General features: G+C 40.4%; 2 protein-coding genes across 2 annotated transcripts in view; one reads left to right on the top strand and one right to left on the bottom strand.

The window, feature by feature from the left end:
* Positions 1–20632, top strand: part of mrpl51 (mitochondrial ribosomal protein L51) — a 54815-nt gene that overhangs the window by 9960 nt on the left and 24223 nt on the right. The window lies entirely within an intron of this gene.
* Positions 1–20632, bottom strand: part of ncapd2 (non-SMC condensin I complex subunit D2) — a 45944-nt gene that overhangs the window by 5961 nt on the left and 19351 nt on the right. The window contains exons 14-27 of the mRNA XM_008119275.3: positions 20265–20477; positions 17523–17697; positions 16761–16845; positions 14276–14409; positions 13033–13165; positions 10851–10935; positions 10598–10759; positions 10179–10399; positions 7829–7940; positions 6553–6676; positions 6254–6409; positions 5899–6076; positions 2547–2641; positions 1349–1429 (exon numbers count right to left, since the gene is read on the bottom strand). Of these exons, the coding sequence (XP_008117482.2) occupies positions 1349–1429; positions 2547–2641; positions 5899–6076; positions 6254–6409; positions 6553–6676; positions 7829–7940; positions 10179–10399; positions 10598–10759; positions 10851–10935; positions 13033–13165; positions 14276–14409; positions 16761–16845; positions 17523–17697; positions 20265–20477 (1954 nt within the window). The remainder of the gene's footprint in view (positions 1–1348; positions 1430–2546; positions 2642–5898; positions 6077–6253; positions 6410–6552; positions 6677–7828; positions 7941–10178; positions 10400–10597; positions 10760–10850; positions 10936–13032; positions 13166–14275; positions 14410–16760; positions 16846–17522; positions 17698–20264; positions 20478–20632) is intronic.

The following is a 20632-nucleotide window of genomic DNA, read 5'->3' as shown; positions in this document are numbered from 1 at the left end:
AGGTGTTGTTATTTAGACAGATGTCAGCGGAGTAGAAATATCCTTAAAACCAGGACAGCCTTGATTTTAAAATATGAAAAATAGGGGATTGGAGCCACGTGTGGCTATGGTGTCCAAAATATGGAGATTCTGGGATGAAGTTCTATTACGGATAAAATAAATGGTGGGGGAAATAGCACATTTCGGTGGTGCCCTATCAATGATATCTGTATTCAGAAGTGAGAATAAGGATTTGGGAAATAAAAACCTTATATTGCTCATGGTATGTGCCACAAGACTTGAGATTGCTAAAACCTGGAAAAAGCCATAGAATTTGTCAATAACATATTGGTTAAACATGATATGGGCAATAGATCTGTCAGAAAAATTAACCTATAAATTAAGATTAGGACAAATGAAAGAAAATCTATTTGATAACACATGGAAACTATTATTAGCTTCATGTGTAAATGCAATGGTGAATGTAAACCATCAAACGTCCAAGAAAGATTGTGGATGAATAATTAGAAAATGTATTACAATTATATGGATGAGGTCTTTGTTTTATGGATACACTTAGGCACTTTGGCTTTTTCTTAGATTATTTAATCTATTGGAACCACGGTATTTTAAATGTGTTTTAACTAATATTTAATGTTTACTGTTTAGGATTTCTGGGAGTTAAAGGCCAAAACATCTGGGGACCTTCAGGTTGAGAACTGTACTTAGAATAAGCAGAAGTAATAGAATTGACAGAGCTGTATTTTTATAATGCTGTGTGAGTGATGGGAGGGCTGGGGAGTGATATAGAGGGGAATAATGATGTGAAAAAGCAACTGTATTATGTTTTAAGTGTTTTGATTTTTAAAAAAATAAAAAATAAAAAAGAGATTTTAAAATCAAAGAGCAGCCAACTTGCCTCTACTATGCTTAGAACAGTTGTGGTGCTAAGTATCAATCCTTCAATAATTTATTGCACAACTTACCCTCCATGTAGTAAACATACCAATTTTACATTAAAAAAACCCACACTGCTAGGGGAGGCCCCTCACCCCAGGCAGTAATTCTTACAGCATTTCCAACACATGCACAAACTATGCAAGAACCTAGAAAACAAGTAGTTTTGATAGAGGTCCAGATATCACTTGGCATGTAAGGCCAGGAGCTGTCATAGTCCTCTACCAATGTTCCCAAGGCATATCTTAGGACACTAGTCTTCCTGAATCATACTGCAAATAAATAAATAAATAAATAAATAAATAAATAGATAGATAGATAGATAGATAGATAGATAGATAGATAGATAGATAGATAAATAAATAAATAATCTTCCCCCTCTTTTCCAACACTCAGCAATTCCTTTACTCACTGCGCAGTCCGGAATCTCTGACAAAGCTTTTCCACCAAACTCTCTGTCTGCTTGTCCTTTGTGATATAAGAGAAAAGTTGCCTGGGAGACAGGAGGGAGAAAAGGATTAAGACAAATTATCGTGGGTAATAGCGTGAATGGAACTACAGTTGGCCTTACATATTCCCAGTGGTTAGGGATTCAGTACAGAAATGAAACAAAACAAACCATTCTAGCTTCTCTTAAAGATATCCTACAGATGCTGTTTGGCTTTGACCTCTTTACTCCCTTTCTTAAAGGCATCAGTCTAATCTTAAAAGCTGTCCCCACCCATCCATTTCTTCCCCACTTATTCCTTCTCCCCACATCTCTTACCGTCTCTTCTCCTGCTACCAGAGCACCCCAACACCATCCTCTATCATCCCACCACAAGTCTTAGCCTGAATTTAAAGTGGTGGTGGTGAGCTATAGGAGTAAGGGATGAGGTGGATTGGCGGAGAAGGGCTTGAAATTCAGGCTGCAATTTATGGTGGGATGATGGACAATGAAGTTCAGGGAAAGGAGAGGAAGAAAGGAATCTAAGACCTGGATGAGGTTTTGATGGGAGAGGGAGGGACTGGTGAGAAGTGGGACAGCTGAAGATTGGGCTGGGGAGGTTGAGCCAATTAAGCAGTACTGTAGTTACAAAAACGCAAATCTGCAAAAGCGAAACCCACAAATGCGGATGGCCAATTGTATTATAATGAGTTAGGAAATGCTACACTGAGTGTTGGATTTTTTTTATCATGCTCAAATCACAAATGTAACTATTGTGACAATTTTGACCTAAAATATACCTTTTCAACTGTAAGAAAGTTAAAAGAAAGCAAACCTTTTTTTCATCTATTTCCAATGTTCAGTATTTTACTCTCTACTAGTCCAGCTTCCATGTGTGCAAATAGGATATAGGAACAGAAACCTATTTACATCTACCCACAGCCGGGTGATGCAATTTGCTGATCAACTATTGAAAAGCATAGCTTTCAAGAATGGAATATTGCATAACCAAAATCAGTTTTTAGGGCCTGGCATTTTACGAGGTCTTCTGGTCCTCAGATGGCCCATATTCACAGCCTTATGCATTGTGCTGGGTCCCATTTCATTTATAAAGAATTTAACTCAAGACATTCTGTACATGAAACATGCTGCCTTTGGGGGAATAATGAAAAAGCAAGGCTACCTCATAATGGTCCGGAAAGACTGTTCCTCTATGCCCGATTCTGGATCTGAGAGACGGCTGATAATATCTGGTAGCAAGTTGTACACAGCGTTGTCCTGCACAGACAAAGTGAGACTGTGAACTATGTCAGTGGTCCAGGTTTAGAGTCTCTGGTGCCTACAACGTTAGGAATTATGGGCTAACATACAGGCGCTAAAAAAAAAAAGGTACGAGCCCATTTCCTCCCTTTTACCTCTAACTAGGCATATGTGTGATGTCCCATGGACCCTTGGGCCGTGAACCTGACTCCATTGTGGACAACAGCGATGAGGAAACAGGTTTAGCGCCAATTCAGCAAGACTGCCCCGTTCCAGATGTTCCCTATTGACAATTCTAGTTCAGTGCTCATTAAAAAGGGCCTTGAAACGGAGTCTTCTCTTCCCAGCTCTCCTCCCTTTGATAGGAAAATGTTTGTACAAACGAACAGACAGGAGAAAGCTGGACAAAGACGAAGCACGCGATTAGCAGCAAGGGAATCTGCTGATTAACCTATTTTCCCCTGAGAACTCTAAGGGAGGATTGCATCTGGTCAAGATGTTGTTCTAGCTCTTTTCCCTTGGGAAAAGAGCAGTGGAGACACCTGTTCCGAGGGAAGATTCGAAGTTCTTAAAAGTTCTGTGCGCTGGCTAGCCAGCGCGGAGTCAACGTGTCAGTTTGGAGGATTAACTTCGCTTCCAGCCAAGTGTGGACGGCGTTTACGTCCACTACCTTCCAGCCTTGCCGTGCCTAGCCGTGTTTCTTGTCTTGTCTTGCCGTGATTCCAGCCTTACCTAGTCGTGCCGTGTATCCAGCCTTGTCCTCAATCCTTGCCTTGGACTTGCTTTTGAACTTAGAAAAAGACTTGGACATTTCCCCATTCAAACTGCTTGGAAGTTTGAGTGCGTTTCGGTTTTTGGATTACAAACTTTAAACTCTAATATTATATATTGGACAATTTATTACTGGACTATATTTGACCTTCCCTGAAAGGTCTATTGATGAACTATATCTTCTGCTTGTTTTCGTTTTAATTTCTTAATTCCTTAATAAAGATATTAGATTGTTTATTGGCCCCGGTGTATTGGTTTCCAGTGCTCTCTCAGCCAGGGGCATCACAATATGGCCAAATTTTCTCAAACATCCAACATGAAAATAGCTGTCTGGAATCATGCTTAGAAAAGGCATGACTAAAAAACACATTATTTTTCCTCTCTGTAAAAATCAGGCTTCGCCTTTAGACTTCAATTCAGGTTTCAATTCTTGGGGAAAAATATGCTACTTCCCGAGGACAGTTCAGAGATGGACAAAATGGGGGCGATTTGCCTGAATCTACCAGCAGATCTGACATCAACCATAATCTCCTTATAATTCAGACAAGAGTTCAGGAGGCACTGTACCAAGGAGTCACATGTTGCAGTGGCACTGAATCCAGTGCCGAAGTCATTTTGCTGCCTTGAATAGAACCCAAACAGCTTCCTGCATGTCTAATGCTTTTTCTGCCGTTAGGTTTTTTTTGTTGTATTGCTGAAATACTAAGCTGTGATTTGCTCATCTCCATCCCTCCCAATGTGGTTTCTCTCTCCCTCACTCTGTTTTCTGCCAGGCTGTGTTTTGCCAGTCTAGTTGTCTGTTTTATTCATTTTATTGTCTCATATTACTTTTATTTTAAGGCTATCATTTCACCAGTTATAATATGACAACACATGGCAATTGTTTAAGAAACAATGTTTCTTGAATCAAGTCATTTTGTTTAGATTTGTTTCAGAGCAGCTTCAGGAATATACAGTGCCTTTCTATATAAACACGGATTTTCCATCTACAGTTTCCATCAACCATGGCTTGAAACTATTAAAAAAAAGATTTGAAAAGCAAACCTTGGTCATGGCATTTTATGTGCCACTGTATATAATGAAACTTAAGCATCCATATATTTTGGTATTAATGGGGTGAGGGGCTGGAAGCAATCTCCAGTGTGGCTCACTGTGGCTTGCTCTCCAGCTTAGAGAGCAGGCATATTAGAGATCTTTTTGTCACCTTGATCTAAGGGACTCAATATTTTTCAAAGCAAATGACTGTGAGAGCTGTTCAACAAGTGTAGAATGCATTTTTTACATGAGATCTCAATTTACCATTTGAAACAGTAAAATCGAAAGGGTTTGGTCACCATGGTGGGAATCTGGCATTATATTATATCTCTTGATGTTTCTTGCCTCAGGAAATAGGGTCAATTAGATGAAACCACCTACTGCATTAAGTCTTGCCTGCTTATTCTGGAAGACAGGGAGAATGTGTTGCCATCCTCATTAACCATCTGCAAGATGTACTTTGTTCAATTAGGAACTTATATTTAACTTTGCCTAGATTATAATAAAGGAAGTGAAGCTCCAGGAAATACATGAAATTAACAAACAGCAAACCAGTGTTGAAATAATAAAATTCCAGACTACTTGGAAATATACTGGGGAAAAGGAGAGTTTCAGAGTTTCAAGTCATCTTGGAGATGGGAATCAATAAATATCTCGGCTTGGTTGAGTGTGTCCTATGTCAAGCATGTTAACTATGTTCTTAAAGATGGCATGACATCTCAGGTTTTTTTGTTCCAAATTGCCCAGTGTCATGGAATTTAATGGCAACTTTGCTTCATACAGCAATGTTGGAGCTATGTAGAACACATGCAGTTTGATGGCACTTTAACTGCCCTAGCTCAATGCTATGAAATCCTGAGAATTGTAGTTTGATGGAGCACCAGCACTTTACCAGGCCTCATAAACTACAGCTCTCAGGATTCCATAGCTGAGCCAGTTAAAGTGGTATCAATGTGCATTAATTATGTAGTGTGATCCACCCTAGGGTTCTTTCAGACTACAGGTAGTCCTCAAGTTATGAACAAGATAGGTTCTGTAGGTTTGGTTCTTAAGCTGAATTTGTATGCAAGTCAGAACAGGTACATTTTTAAAATGTAACTCCAGCCAATTTTTTTCCAGTTTTGTATAGCATAGGGATGGGTTGACATTCCTGGAACATTTGTTTTGCTGTCTATGCTCTTGTTCAGAAGATTCCACCTCATCTTCTGTTCCTGTGACAACTGGATTTTGAACATTTCAGACTGCCGTGGAAATAACGATTGGTGAGAAAGCTTCAATGGAGACATCTTTCCCCCATGATAACCCTTACAGGAATGAATTTCCCTTCCTAGGGGTAGATTTCCTCTCATGTCCTGTTATCTCATCCCCATTTGTAACTAGGAGTCATATGAAAGTCAGATGTTTGTAACGCAAGGACTGACTGTAGTATGTGTTGTGTTCTAGATTCACACCACAGCCTGCTGCCTTACCTTGCTGGAGAGTTCAGTGAAGAAGTTCCGGGCCAGCCCAACAATTTCCTCCTCAGGATCAATAAGAAGAGTGGCCATTTCACTCACTTGTCCCCTCACTTTTACCATGTCCTTCAGGATCAAGTGAGTCATTACCAAAGCAGCTGTCTTCCTCACGTACGGACAAGGATCACGCAGCCTGTGGAACAAAGACAGCCAAATGATAATAAATATCAAAGCCATCTTACTGGCTTTAATGTTAGATTACCTGAATGCTTTTTTGTTATTACTACTAGCAACACTTTAGACCATGACAACCCTTCCTTGTCCAGACTCAGTCCCTTTCTCCCACTATTTTCTGTACACAAAGCTTTACCTGGCATACAGGTGAGGTGTCCAGGGTTCCACCTGGTTGGGGAAGCGGATGGCCAGGTCTCCAGCTGCAATCATTAGGTTGGCGCGCACACTGGAGTGGGTGGATTTTTCCATCATTGTGAAGAAGAGCCGCAAGTGAGCATCACAAAACTCTGAACTACATGGAAAGGCAAAGCAAACCAATTTCGTGTGTATATATCTGTTAAGAGCTACATTTCACTGGCAGAATAATGCATGACAACGTGAGGGGTGCACCAAAAGAATGAGGGCTAGGATGAGAAGATGGCAACAAAGAAATACCTGATCATGCAGAGTTTTCCAAGGGTCAATGCAGCCGCGGCTGTCAACACCGGATCACCATAGAGTCCTGGGTTGTTACAAATCTTGAGCACCAGTGGGATAAAAGCTGAAAGCAACTGTTTTCCTATAAACACAAGAAATGGTAAAAGTCACAGCTGACCAGTTTAGGGTAGGGATGGAGATGTAGTCTCCAGGACTCAAGCAGCGAGGAGTGCCCTCCAAGGCCTCAGACATTACCCTGCCCCTACATAAGCCAGACACCCCAAAATAATCGAACCCCCCAAACAAAACAAAATATTGGGTATGGAGCACCCAATGGCGCAGCGGGTTAAACCGCTGAGCTGCTGAACCTGCTGACCGAAAGGTTGGCGGTTAGAATCCAAGGAGCGAGGTGAGCTCTAGCTGTTAGCCCCCGCTTTTGTCAAACTAGCAGTTCGAAGAGATTCAAATGTGTGTAAATCAATAGGTACCACTCAGGCAGGAAGGTAATGGCGCTCCATGTAGTCATGCCGGCCACATGACCTTGGAGGTGTCTACGGACAAGGCTCTTAGAAATGAAGATGAGCACCAACTCCCAGAATCGGACAGGACTAGACTTAATGTCAGGGGAAAAACTTTACACCCCCCCCCCCCCCCAGAAAAACTGCAGATATCAACTATTACAGTAGAGTCTCGCTTATCCAACGTAAACAGGCTGGCAGAACGTTGGATAAGCGAATATGTTGGATAATAAGGAGAGATTAAGGAAAAGCCTATTAAACATCAAGTTAGGCTATGATTTTACAAATTAAGCACCAAAACATCATGTTATACAACAAATTTGACAGAAAAAGTAGTTCAATACACAGTAATGCTATGTAGTAATTACTGTATTTATGAATTTAGCGCCAAAATATCACGATGTATTGAAAACATTGACTACAAAAATGCGTTGGATAATCCAGAATGTTGGATAAGTGAGACTCTACTGTATTATGCTCAATCTTGCCCCAGAAGAGATGGGATAACATTTTCAATCCTGGCAAGAGCACGGCCTGCTTAGAGGTGAAGAGTGTCCGTCTATTCTATCCTTTGAAATAGCAACCCCAAATCTGACAATATCAGAAGTGCCCATATTTTGACTATATGTGCTACAAACCAGCTCAAACATAGGTCTAAAAGTATAATTAAAAAATCCTCATGGAGATGTGACATGTTGAAATGCTAATGTTTATTTCTTGCAACATGGAAGACATGGGCCAGAAGGAGAAACCTGTGCTTAGACCAGCACACTCACCATCCAGGAGCTCTGTCTCCTCAATGCTGCGGATGAGTTCTGCCTCCGTGTCCTCCGCAGAAGCCCCAACCAATCCGAGGTCCTCATCCATGGTGGTCTCATTCCCAGTGCTCTGTACAGAAGGAAGACATTATAAGGTAACTTTCCATTTGAGTGCCTAGTTTGAAGCATGGTAGAATACAAAGACATGTCTAACTTTTGGCAGATAACACTAGGTAACATGATTTGTGTTCCCGGGTAATGTCCTATTTGATTCTATCATAAAAACATGGAAAAAGTTTATTAAACGTTTTTGAGGGACATCTTGCAGCACATTTTGCTATGAATATCTCAGTCTCAACCAATTCAACATAGTTTGAGACAACCACAAAAATGACATTTCATATTAAAATAATGTATGAATTTGATTAAATGTGGATTTAATATATATGGGTATGAATGAACTGAATGAAAGGAATGAATGAGCTAATAATTTTGGTGACACCATCCTGACGATGAAGGCCTGCAATGACTAAACCATTAACTACCTGCTTAATGAATTGTAATGAAAACCTGATAATGAGAACTGAAATGGTTGACCTGCCCTAGTAAACTGCGACAAGAACTTTGACAGTCGTAAGAGAAATGTTTACATCTGCCAACATTTACTGTCCAGAAACCAATATCTGTTAAGGAAGTCAACAGAAGGCTCCTTATGTTTACCAACACCAATTAAGAAAAGTTAACATTTGCCAGGAAACTGAGATGAAGACAGGATGTTTCTGGTTGGAAAACATTTACAACAAGAAATATTACTACAGTAGGGTCTTGCTTATCTGACCTTCGCTTATCTTATCTGACACTCTTATCCAAAGGAGGGAAGGTGTAATCCCTCCTTCAGTGATTTTCATGTTAAGCGCAACTTCCAGTGAGCGGGACAGGGAGCAGTGAGGAGGAGAGCAGGCACTGAGAAAAGCAGGCAGCATTGGTGGCGTCGGCAGCATCAGTGATGACGTTAAGGCCAGCAGCCTCCTTACTGGGCCTGTTACCTCCCCCTTCCCTTGGGCCTTGCGGCTCATCTTTCCCCGGGGCCTTACTTTTTTCTTGGGCCTTCTGGCCAACTTCTGGGGCCTGCTGCTTCCTTTTTCCTCTCTGAGGCCTTTTCCTGAGCATCTGGGCCTGGCTGCCTCAGTTCTGAAGGCCTTGCAAAGCACCCAGGACCTGGCTGCCTCATTTCTGAAGGCCTTGCAAAGCACCCGGGACCTGGCTGACCCTTTCCCAGAGGTCTTGCAAAGCACCCGGGCCTGGGCGACTCCTTTCCCAAGGCCTAACAAAACACCCGAACCTTGCTGCCCTTCTTTTTCATGGCTGGCTCCCTCTGGGTCGCTCTAACCCCGAAGAGTGTTGCCTTGCCTTAACCCTTTGAGTCCCTGTTGTTAGCACCAAAGACAAGGGAGTTGGGAGGGGTGGGGGCTGTAGGAGACTCTGTATTATCCCTCATTTTTGTTTATCCAACGTTCTGGCAGTCCATTTATGTCGGATAAGCAAGACTCTACTATATATAAGACCTTATTACAACCCAAAATTGTGGAAGTCCCGAGAAGTCTGGCTCACCCGCTATGCTCTGCTCCTTCAGATGGAGCGAGATATCATATTTGTAAGGTGACAGACAGCTGTGCTGTTCACCTGCCATGCTCTATGGAGAGAGATGCTGTACCTTGGAGTGTCAGATCTGCTATGGGAAAGCAGGATTCTGATCCCTGACATTGCTCTTAGAGAAACAGGATTCATTTTGGAGTTTTGGAAGTATGCGTTACCAAAATTGCAAAGAAGCAGTCTGGTCTAAGAGATGTTCTTCTCTAGGAGACAGCAGGAGAAACGGTGATGTATGAATGAGGATGAATGAATGTGAATGCAGAGTAAAAAGTAATTCTCCTTTGTTTGTTAGCCAATGTAACTATAGGTTGTTTGTGAATTCAATGTAGTTACATAGAATCTGTATATCTGTATCTCCAATGTTGGTCTTTGTGTAAAAGTTCTGATACCCTTTCTCATACTGGAAAATTGCAATAAAAAGAACCTATGCTTTAAAGTTATTGAAAATTTATACCCTGAACATTCCAGAGATATATAAACCCCAATTGCCTTGTTTCCAACATATCTTACAACCTTTGAAAATACCTGCCATAGATGCAGGAGAAATGTCAGGTAGGAATGCTTGTGGATCATGGCCATACAGCCTAGAAAACTCACAGCAACTAAAAGTTTCTTTTAATGAAAACTGAGCTACATAGATACAGCATTTTACAACCAATAAAAAACAACATAAACTGCAGGTATGGGGTATGAAAACAGTAACTACAGCCCTCACCTTGTTCTTTTGTGCTTTTGTATTGTTTGCTGCATGTTCATTTGCTTGTTGTTCTTCCCCAAGGAGCCGCCGCCTTCGTAGCTCACTGCTTACTGATAACTCCAAATGCACTAGCTGCTGCAAGGCCACATCCCCCGCAAGGGAGACCAAATGTGTCAACACTGTGGTGTCAATTGTGCTAGAATCATCTGCAACTTCATTGGGAGAGGAGTCGGCCACATCTAAGGAACAAACAAAACCTTTATAAGATAGCTAGGGTTTTTCTTTTTGGCCTTCTCTTTGGGCCAAATATTTATTGTTTTAGAGTCTGTTGTAATATTTCTCCTCACTTGTCATTTCCTGTCCAAGCCAATTGTCTCATCCACCTCCACTTCAAAGGATTTCTACCAGAAAGAAAGACTTTGGTGCCTTTAGCTCACCTGCCTCTGAACCTTCTTTCTCCTGCAACTTCTCCAAGGCTTGGTGGCTACAAGACTGTAAGATCTGGGCACATATTTCGTCAGGCCCTTCTGCCAATTGATAGATGAGAGTAATTGCTGCCTGGGTGAAAGGGATCCAGTGTGCACAAGGTCTTCCAAAGCCTAAAGGCGGCCAGAAGGGAAGACATACAATCAGGCAAAGGAGAAGGCTTGCCTATACTACCACCGTCCTCTTTCAGCTTGAGATACTCACCCACGGTTATGACTTCACGCAGGCGCTCGAAGAGTATGTGTGACTGGGGAAGCCGGAATGGGGAGCTGCTTTTTCCAGGACTAGGCTGTAGGGAAGGATTTTTTTTTCATTTTTGCACAGCAGAAACTTTTGTTTCTCCTGTGCACAGTCTCTCTGCAAGTTAGAGATGGGCAAACAGCAACTCCCAAGATTAAACAAAGAACTTAACCACTAGAAATGTTGAACTTCTGATACACAAATCAAATGTTCTAAATCACACCATCTCTAATCGTTTGAGAGTATATGCTGTATGAGAATGGATGTGGGCTTGGGGATAGGAATCTTTTGGACCAAGCATAGGGAAGGAACCAAGAACATGAATGGGAAGCCTTCTAGTTTCACATGCAGGTCAAAATAGATTTCAAAAATGCAGGTACTATATCTGTATTAGTGTGCAGTTGTAAAGGTTAAGAAATGTGGCACTTTGGGGTTTTAGAAATATTATTACCATAGAATATTATAGACTGAGGGGTAACACAATTACAATCCTGAACAATTCATGAAACTAGGAAATGTAGTAAAAGCTCCAGAAAGGAGCCCACCTATACCTCAAATGGATGTCCAGCCTTTTGGCTTCCCTGTCAGCCCTTTTTTAGGGCCGAAAAAGCCCCCCCCCCCCTTATACTTGAGTGAGGGTCCTGACCGGCTTATATTCGGGTCAGCTTATACTCAAGTATATAGGTAATCAGAGTTGGACAGTCTTATCTTATTAAAGTCTTATTATTGCATATTAGTTTTATGTAAATATTCAAAAATATTTAACCTACTGATACCTTAATTAATGTAATTTTATTGATATCTATTTTTATTTTTGAATTTTACCAATGTGCCTCAGCTTATATTCGGGTTGGCTTATACTCGAGTATGTATGGTAACTATATCAGTATTTCATAATGTTTTAAGTAAGTTTATGATTTTGTGTTGGGCTGCATGTAGCCATGGGTTGCAGGTTGGACAAGCCTGCCCTAGACTATGGCTAAGGTTCGCCAGGGTAGTTCTTAAAGACAGAACTTGAAATCAGCAAGGAACCTTGCTGTTCTCAACTGGTTTCGCCAGAACTGATGCAGATATGTGAGTTAAAAGAAATTACAGGCGGAGGAAAAATCTGCAGAGAAAGAGATGGTTGAGGATCAAGCTTCCCTTAATCAAATACCATTTCCCTGCAACTACAGCAGTGAAAGCCAGGAGTTGCTGCACTCCCAAGTTGCCCATACACACAAATATCTGTTATGTGTTAGCCCAGAAACTTAATTCTGGGAGAAAGGATTTTCTCAAGGCTGCCACGTGGTAGACTGGAAATTGTGGAGAGAGTGGATTATTTTCAGTTGATTCACTACTCTCTCCCATCAAAATCAATAACTTCTAGTGACCAGCAGTAATGGTGGAATATCCTGCTGTTTGGGAAATGTCTGTGAGGGACTGATCATAGCTGCGTAGGCCACTAGTAATGGAGCCCCCTGGAAATTCTAATCTTTTTCATTAGATACCTATAAAATTATATTAACTACTAATAGTACTAATAGTAGTTAATGTAATCTTCCTTTTTTGGCATGTTTTTTGGCCCGGGCTGTGGTGCAGGCGGGAGAGCAAGCCAGCTGCAATTAGCTGCAATGAATCACTCTGACCAGGAGGTCATGAGTTCGAGGCCCGCTCGGAGCCTGTGTTTGTCTTGCCTTTGTTCTATGTTAAAAGGCATCGAATGTTTGCCTATATGTGTAATGTGATCTGCCCTGAGTCCCCTTCGGGGTGAGAAGGGCGGAATATAAATGCTGTAAATAAATAAATAATAAAAATGTTCTGTATGAGAGGCACCAACTAAGTGAAGACCTTTCTGAAGGATACTGTCTCTGGGCTATTTCTACTAACAGTTATCCTTTATCCATTTAGTATGCAGGCCCTCACATTCCCTTGACGACCACTTGTTGTATTTCTTCGATTGTAAAATACCATCAATTGTAAGACGCACCCTAATTTCATCAGCACAAAAATACATATTCACTTGAGATTCTAAGACAGCCCATTTTAAAGATGTTTATATAGAGAAAAAGTGCATCTTAGAATTGAAATACAGTAATAAACTGGGTACACATGTTATGACAATGAAAACAAGGGAAAACTGTTTTGATCATGGGTATGTTCTAACCTTATGGTTATTGCCAATTTTAGAGATGGCATTACACACTTCCAAGGCAAAGCGATAATCTTCATGCACACGTTCACCCAGTCCCACTGTTATCAAGATATCAAGGTTGCTCCCTACAATCTCAGGTTTCCCCCTGCAGTTGGCAAGAATACATTTCATTAGATTCAACCTACTACAGAGATTCTGTAGCGCATCAGTGACATCAACAGACCAAAGCAACATCTTATATATGAACACTTTAATTAACAGAGCAAATATTCCTAGAGATAAACTTTAATGGGAAATATACTAGAGGCAGAAGTAAAATGAAAAGAACAGAGAGATAAGGTTAGAGTATTACAAAACGTTTCAGCAAAATTTTATTCAAAAACTAAACAAAATGCAAATGTGAAATGAAACAACACAGTTAAACTCTGAATATTTAAACAAAAACATTTTGAACATTCTAAAAACAATGTGAAGACTTTCGCTTTTTCCATGATTTTACTTTTGGTGGGTTTTTTCTATTGTGTCAGAAGCGAATTGAGAATATGCTGCAAGTCGCTTCTGGTGTGAGAATCAGCCACCTGCAAGGACATTGACCAGGGGACACCCAGATGTGTTACCATCCTGTGGGAGGTTTCTCCCATGTCCCCGCATGAGAAGCTGAGGCTGACAGATGGGAGCTCACTCCTTCTAGGGGATTCAAACTTTTGGCGGCAAAATCTATAGACTTATCCTTCTTAAAAATAATGAGGGAGCTGGTGAGGCAGGGTTATTTGCTTTCCCATCTTTTGTTCCTGTTAAGCTCAATAAAGTTTCTGGAGGCAGCTGCTGTTTACCTCACCTTGTAGACTGGCACATATAGCTACAGTAAGGTTGGCAGTAGTAGAATGACATTGTTTTCTCAGCTCAAGCTTTATTTTTTATTTACTACACAGTGACTGCTGCACCCTGATGCCAAAAGTCTATTTTTCTCCAGCCACCTTCCACCATCTTCTCAATGCTAAATAGAAAACAATGAGGAGAGGAAGGCTGGTGGGTGTAAAAAATCTTTGCAAAAAGATTTCTTTGTCAGATATTTGTTAAAAGGAGCATGCCTGTATTTCAAAATCTTCAAAAATAAAGGTTGGCATAGATTCAAGCTTTTTTGGAGGGAGGTGGGGCTGGAAATCTTGACTGATTCTTCTTTAAGGCTTGCTATTGTTACTACAAAGTTATCTATTGTTTGTCAGATGATCAAGTAGAAAAAAACCTGACTCACCTTGCCATCATTCCCAAAAGCATGATAGAAGCACGACGCTCCAGCACTGAGCACGGTGATTTCTCTGCAAATCGCTCCCACAGCAACTGGATCACTGCGGGTTTTATCTCATCTTTTTGAACAAATTCAGAGATCTAGGGAAACAAAGTTCGTCAGGGAAGGAAAACATTATTTTTTCTTAAAAAAATAAAGGCAATTGTCCTGCCCCCATGCTATCTTAACTACTTGGAAGGTGAACTGGCTGCGCAGGGAACAGATTGGAGACTATATAATTGAATCAAATAAGAATTTATTAACTGACAAGAATTTTAGACTTTCTCTCCTCCTCAGTCTCACTACAAAGTCTTTATGACGAGGTAAACTCTTTAAGATATAGATACTGAGGCTCTTGAATCTTTATTTCTTCTTATTGCCTCTTTATTGTAAGTTTTTGTGTGTGTGTCAGGAGTGACTGGAGGAACTGCAAATTGCTTCTGGTGTGAGAGAATTGGCAGTCTGCAAGGATGTTCCCCAGGGGATGCCTGGATGTTTTATTATCCTGAGGGAGGCTTCATGTCCCTACATCTGAAGCTGGAGCTGACTGACAGGAACTTATCACACTCCCCAAATTCGAACCGCCAACCTTGTCAGCAGTCCTGCTGACACAAGGGTTTAACCTATTTCACCACCAGAGGCTCCACTTGTTGTATGGTGTTTTACTGTCTCAATATTTAATTCTGAATGGACTTGAATACAGCTCCGACTGGATGTGCTATTTTGTAGTCTTTCCAGCCTTCTTCTCTCGTCACCTTCCAGTCACAAAAAGGCTGACTCTTCCAAGAACCAGAAGTGCTATGCCTGAGGCTCCATCACTGAGGGTATTCTTAAAAGGGGGCAGGGTGACAGAGGCTTCAAATGCAAAGAGGCTGTCGAGACTGATCCCCCATAAACTGTACATAAAATTTTAATCCCTCTAACTAAAAAGGGCTTAACTACAGTGAGGGTCTCCATGGGGCATGACACAAATCCTTAAGGAGAGTAAGGCCCCTTCTACACTGCCATATAATCCAGATTATTAAAGCAGATAATCCACATTATCCATTTTGAACTGGATTATATGAGTTTACCCTGCCATATAATCCTGTTCAAAGCAGATAATGTGGATTTTATTTGGCAGTATAGAAGGGGTCTTAGTAACCACCATCTCACTCAAGAGAAATCACTGTTGTGTAGAATAAACTACAAACTCCTCCTAATGAGAGGAAACAGGATTTCCACTGAGTTTTTCCTTCTCTGACATAAAAGTGGAACTCCATGAATGTTCCTGTTTTGCAGAATCCTGACTAAAAATAATCTCTGGATACAGGATGTGAGTGCATACATACAAATGTGGAGGTAGCTTGTACTGAGAATTCAAAGAAATGGCTTTAGCTTCTACGAACTCCCGATGGCATGTAGGTCAAAAGACTGCAACATACCACCTTTTATTCTGTGACATATTAGTGTAGATGCTACATAATCTGGGAGCCGCACAGGATCAGACTGAAAACATATCTACTTAACCATTCTGCTTCCAGATTCTAGAAATATGCTATGTAGTTTGCTCCACACAGCTGGCATTCAGAGGAACACAGTTCTTTGAATGCAGAAGCTCCATTTAGCTCATATTATGGCTCTGGGAGGCATTTATAGAGCATTCATCATGCTTGATGTTGGAGTACCATGCTGCCAGCAATTTTTTCTTATATCCTTAAAAGGTATTCAAGCCACTAGTGCTACCACTATAACACATTCTGTAAATTAAGTATGCATTGCGGAAAATTATCTACTACCCTTAGAATCTCCTTCTCTTGGATTTCACTGAATAGCTCTGCAATCCCGTATCACAAGAGTAGAATTTCTCTTCATATGGGAAATGTTAAATTGTACTCCCAAGCCTCTCGATTTTGTTGCTTCCAAGCTATGGGAGACCAAGAGAGGATCAACTTTACTTGCTTCAATAAAATGCCTCAAAGGCACCAGATCCTATTTGATCTTGGAAGCTAAGCAAGGTCAGACATGGTAAGTACTTGGATGGAAGATCACTAATGGATACCAGGTGCAATTGCCTATATTACAGAGAAAGGAACTCTTCTAAGTATTCCTCACCTAAGAAAACCTTATGAAATTCACGGGGTCACCATAGGTGACTTGAAGGCATGTACACACGCCAAACATACAAAAAAATGTATTCAACCATCATGAAACCATCCTTCAGAGGTCCTGGGACCATCCCTATTCAAATAAGCACCTCTGAACTAACAGAAATTTATCAAAATTGCAGGAAAAGTTCTAGACAGATAGCAATACTGTCACCTTGCAGGTGTCACCACTATGAGACCTCTCTGCCCTGAGTCAAGGACAACAATCTGCAGCAAGTACAAGATTCTTAAACATAAACCTAAAATTAGGTTCAACTACTGTAGGATTGTGAGCTGACCTGTTACAAGAAAACAAATATACTCACAATTTTTTCAAGGCACTGAATAGTCCCCAATGACGCATCGATCATGAGAAGGAAAAGAGATTGCATCAGGTTTTGAGCTCTACTCCTATGTAAAAGATGAGCAAAATGTTTTGGAATTATTTAAAAAACATTATTATGGGATTTTACACTACTGCCAACCATCTTGATTACATCCAACAGGAAACTTGCCCCATGCCCATAATCAAGAGCTTCCCTAGGGAATAAGTTTGAAAGCCCAGGTCAATTCACTATGTACCACAATTTCTGTTCCTGGGTTATGCCATTTCTTAATTGGTTCTATCATAAAAACATGGGAAAGGTTTATTAAACTGCAAACACTTTGTTTTTGTTTTGTGGGATAGCATATTTTGCTATCGTTTTTCAGTGAATATCTCCTAGAGTCTCAACCAATCCAACATAGTTTGTGGCAGCCACAAAAACCAAGTGTCTGGAGTAGAACTAATTTCAAAATAATTACTGCACAATTAAATAGGAAATAACACTTTGAAACTAGGAATAGATTTTTTTTTTCAAATTTTGTTAGTGACTGGATCTGCACTTTTTGTTCTGTGATACTAAAGATCCTATTTTAAGGAAAACAGAATCAACCTAACAAATCAAGACAGCTTAGCTTTCACCAGTGGGGTGTACTAACATGACAATTGCATTCTGCATTTTCTTGACTACCACCATCATCCATACCCCAGCTAAGAGAATGCACCTTCTCCTCTGATATGGTTTGCAGTAGAAGGTAACCCAAACCTTTCAGTGTCTCCTTTAGGGTTGAGGTAGAGCTTCCTGTAAGCATCCAACACAGCTTCTCTGATTCCTGGATCCTTAGAGCATATAAGGGGAAGCATTTGGCGGACTCCTAGAACAGCCTGAGGGATGCCAAACTGAGAGACTATCACAAAGAACTCAATGGCTTCTTGTACCACTGGGGGAAAAAAAAGATGAGGAGGGTGTCAGGATCTTATGCTTTGTTTTATCTATTCATGCTGTAACTGCATGTTTGTTATGTAATGTATAGTTTGCTATAGAGCAATGATTCTCAATCTGTGATGTTTTGGCTTTCAACTCCCAGAAATCCTAACCGCTGGTAAACTGGCTGGGATTTCTGGGAGTTATTGCCAAAACACCTGGGGACCCACAGGTTGAGAACCACTGTTATAGAGGGTTATGTTATTCACGAGCTTTTAACAAAATTGCTAATACAAATGTGTGCAGATACTGGGAGATGCCAGGTGAAACTAGTAGCCCAGCCAGAGGCTGCTACATCCTATCACATTAAAAAGAAACTTGCTGATAATGGACAGGAGTTGTAGATTAGTTCCAAGAACAACTTGATACTCTCATGTGAAAAGAAGGCAATATTTTGATTGCTTGACCAGTGAGGAAAAAGAGAAAATTATGCCACGACTTTTAGGCAAATGGTGTTAATGTGCATGAAATGTTAAAATAAAGAAGTTTATACATTTTGTAACTTTTCAGAAGCTGTGATATCCAAGAATGAAGGTTTTCAGCAGTCTGGTGGTTTTATATTGCAGTCCAGATCAATGACTTAAGCAAAAATAACAATGTAGATGTATTCATGTTACAATCTACACTGCTATTTAGTATAAGGCATGCATGCAAGCTGTATGCTTTAATTGAACATGCTATTTCAAAGATTTAGAACAGTGGTTCTTAACCTGTGGGTCCCCAGGTGTTTTGGCCTACAACTCCCAGGAATCCTAACAGCTGGGCTGGGATTTTTGGGAGTTGTAGGCCAAAACACTTGGGGACCCACAGGCTGAGAACCACTGCAGAATCACATTCCTGGTTTTTTGTTCTCTAATTCATAAAAAAAAGGGATAGACCTCTGGAGTCCTATAGTTCCTCTCGAGAGGTGGGGAAAATACTTTGGCTCCCTTTTTATCTGTTTCAGTTTATATTTGTCTATTGCACTAAAATGTGTATAATTGAATTCTCTGAACTAATTACACCTCTTGTAATCTTCTATATAACTCCTTAAAGGATATAAGAAATTTAAGATTCAAAACTCTCCTTATAATTGCCAATAAAAAACAGCTTTTCATGAGATTTCCAGATTTTGATTTTTTAAAGATAAAACAACCTTTTATATTTTAAAAATACTCCTTAAATATTGTAGATATTAAAATATTGTAGATCTTGAACTCTGGCATCAATCCCCTGGTCATGAAGCTGTCCCTGTTGTAGGCTTTCAAGACAGTTCACTTTTTTGGCATGTTTTTGTTAAACTGATCATTGGAAATTAGAGGTTCCTCTAGCTTCTTAAAATGAGGCCCCCTTGGCTCAGTGTTGGGGTCATAAAAATGACAACAGTTGACAACAAAATGACAACAAGCTTCTGAACACCAACTAGAGATTTACACACACCTGTTAGCAGCAATGTGCTGCATTTACAGTGGGTTCTGCAGCAAATGCTTTAGCTATACTCCACAATACAGTGGAGTATGTCTGAATAGTGTGGGCATTATATGCCATTCATACAATTTTATCCATTTGTTAAGAACATTCAGAATACAAGACAGTGGTGCTTATATAACGCAGTGCTAGCTGCCATATGTATCTTTGACAAAAAGTAACTCCAGATAAAGGCTGGAAAACAAAATTGTCTGAGTTTCTCAGCCAGTGTCTTGCTGCTAACTTTTATAAACTGGAGAAGGTCCAAGCATTGACAGTACACATAATATCTTTCTCTACTCCAAGTGTCCCGTCCCTGCTCTTGCGCACTACAAATTGAGAAGTATTACAGTATATACTCGAGTATAAGCTCACCTGAATATAAGCTGAGGCACCTAATTTTACCACAAAAAACTGTGAAAACTTATTGATGAGTATAAGATGAGGGTGGGAAATGCAGCAGTTACTGGTAAATTTCAAAAATAAAAATAGATACCAATAAAATTACATTGAGACACCTGTAGATTAAATGTTTTTGAATATTTACATAAAACTGTAATTTAAGATAGTAAGACTTTAATAAGACAAGACTATTCAACTCTGCTTGCCTTACTCAAGTACAAGCCTACCCGAATATAAGCTGGTCAGGACCCTCATTCAAGTATAAGCCGAGGGGGGCTTTTTCAGCCCTACATGTATATATGGTATATCAATCTAACAAAACTAAACCAGAACCTTTCTTTGAGATCCTATTTTTTTTTTTACAGAAGGTTTGTAAGAAGTGCGGGTGGAAACACCATATGAAAGCCTCACCTATCCTCTGAAGTTGTATTGTCCAAGAGGTTTCACATTCTAATGAGCTGTGTCTAGAGCAGAGTTTCTCAAGCTGTGCTCCTCCGTATGTTTTGGACTTCAGCTCCCATAATTTCTAACAGCTGCTACGTTAGCTAGGATTTCTGGAAGCTGAAGTCCAAAACACCTGAATGAGCAGTTTGAGAAACACTGGTCTAGATAATGGATTTTAGGAATTGCGTATTTCAAGCTACCAACATCCTGCCTTTTCAGATGTATACCTACCGGAGACAGAACTTTCATACATCAGTTTGGAGACCATATTCAAGGCTTCAGTGATTTTTTCAGAGAAGTTGTAAGCATTCTGCAAATACTGTACAAGCATCTCCTGCTTCACCAACTCTTCTGGGGGCTCTTCTTCGTTCTGCGCTTGATCTTCGTTCTCAGCATTTTGTGTACCATTTGCGGATTCCTGAATACTGTTTTCAGTGCGAGAACCTATGCATCAGGAACACAGGGGAAGACCTCTGAACTTTTCAGATCTCATGTGGAGTTGTATCAACACAAGATACACACAAATCTATATTGAAATGGTGAGATTTCTATCCATTGCATCTGAATAATGAAAAATGTAGTGTTTCTAGATCATCCAT

Source organism: Anolis carolinensis, chromosome 2 (assembly GCF_035594765.1).
Source record: "Anolis carolinensis isolate JA03-04 chromosome 2, rAnoCar3.1.pri, whole genome shotgun sequence".
NCBI lineage: Eukaryota > Metazoa > Chordata > Lepidosauria > Squamata > Dactyloidae > Anolis > Anolis carolinensis.
This window is presented reverse-complemented; position numbering and strand designations above follow the sequence as displayed.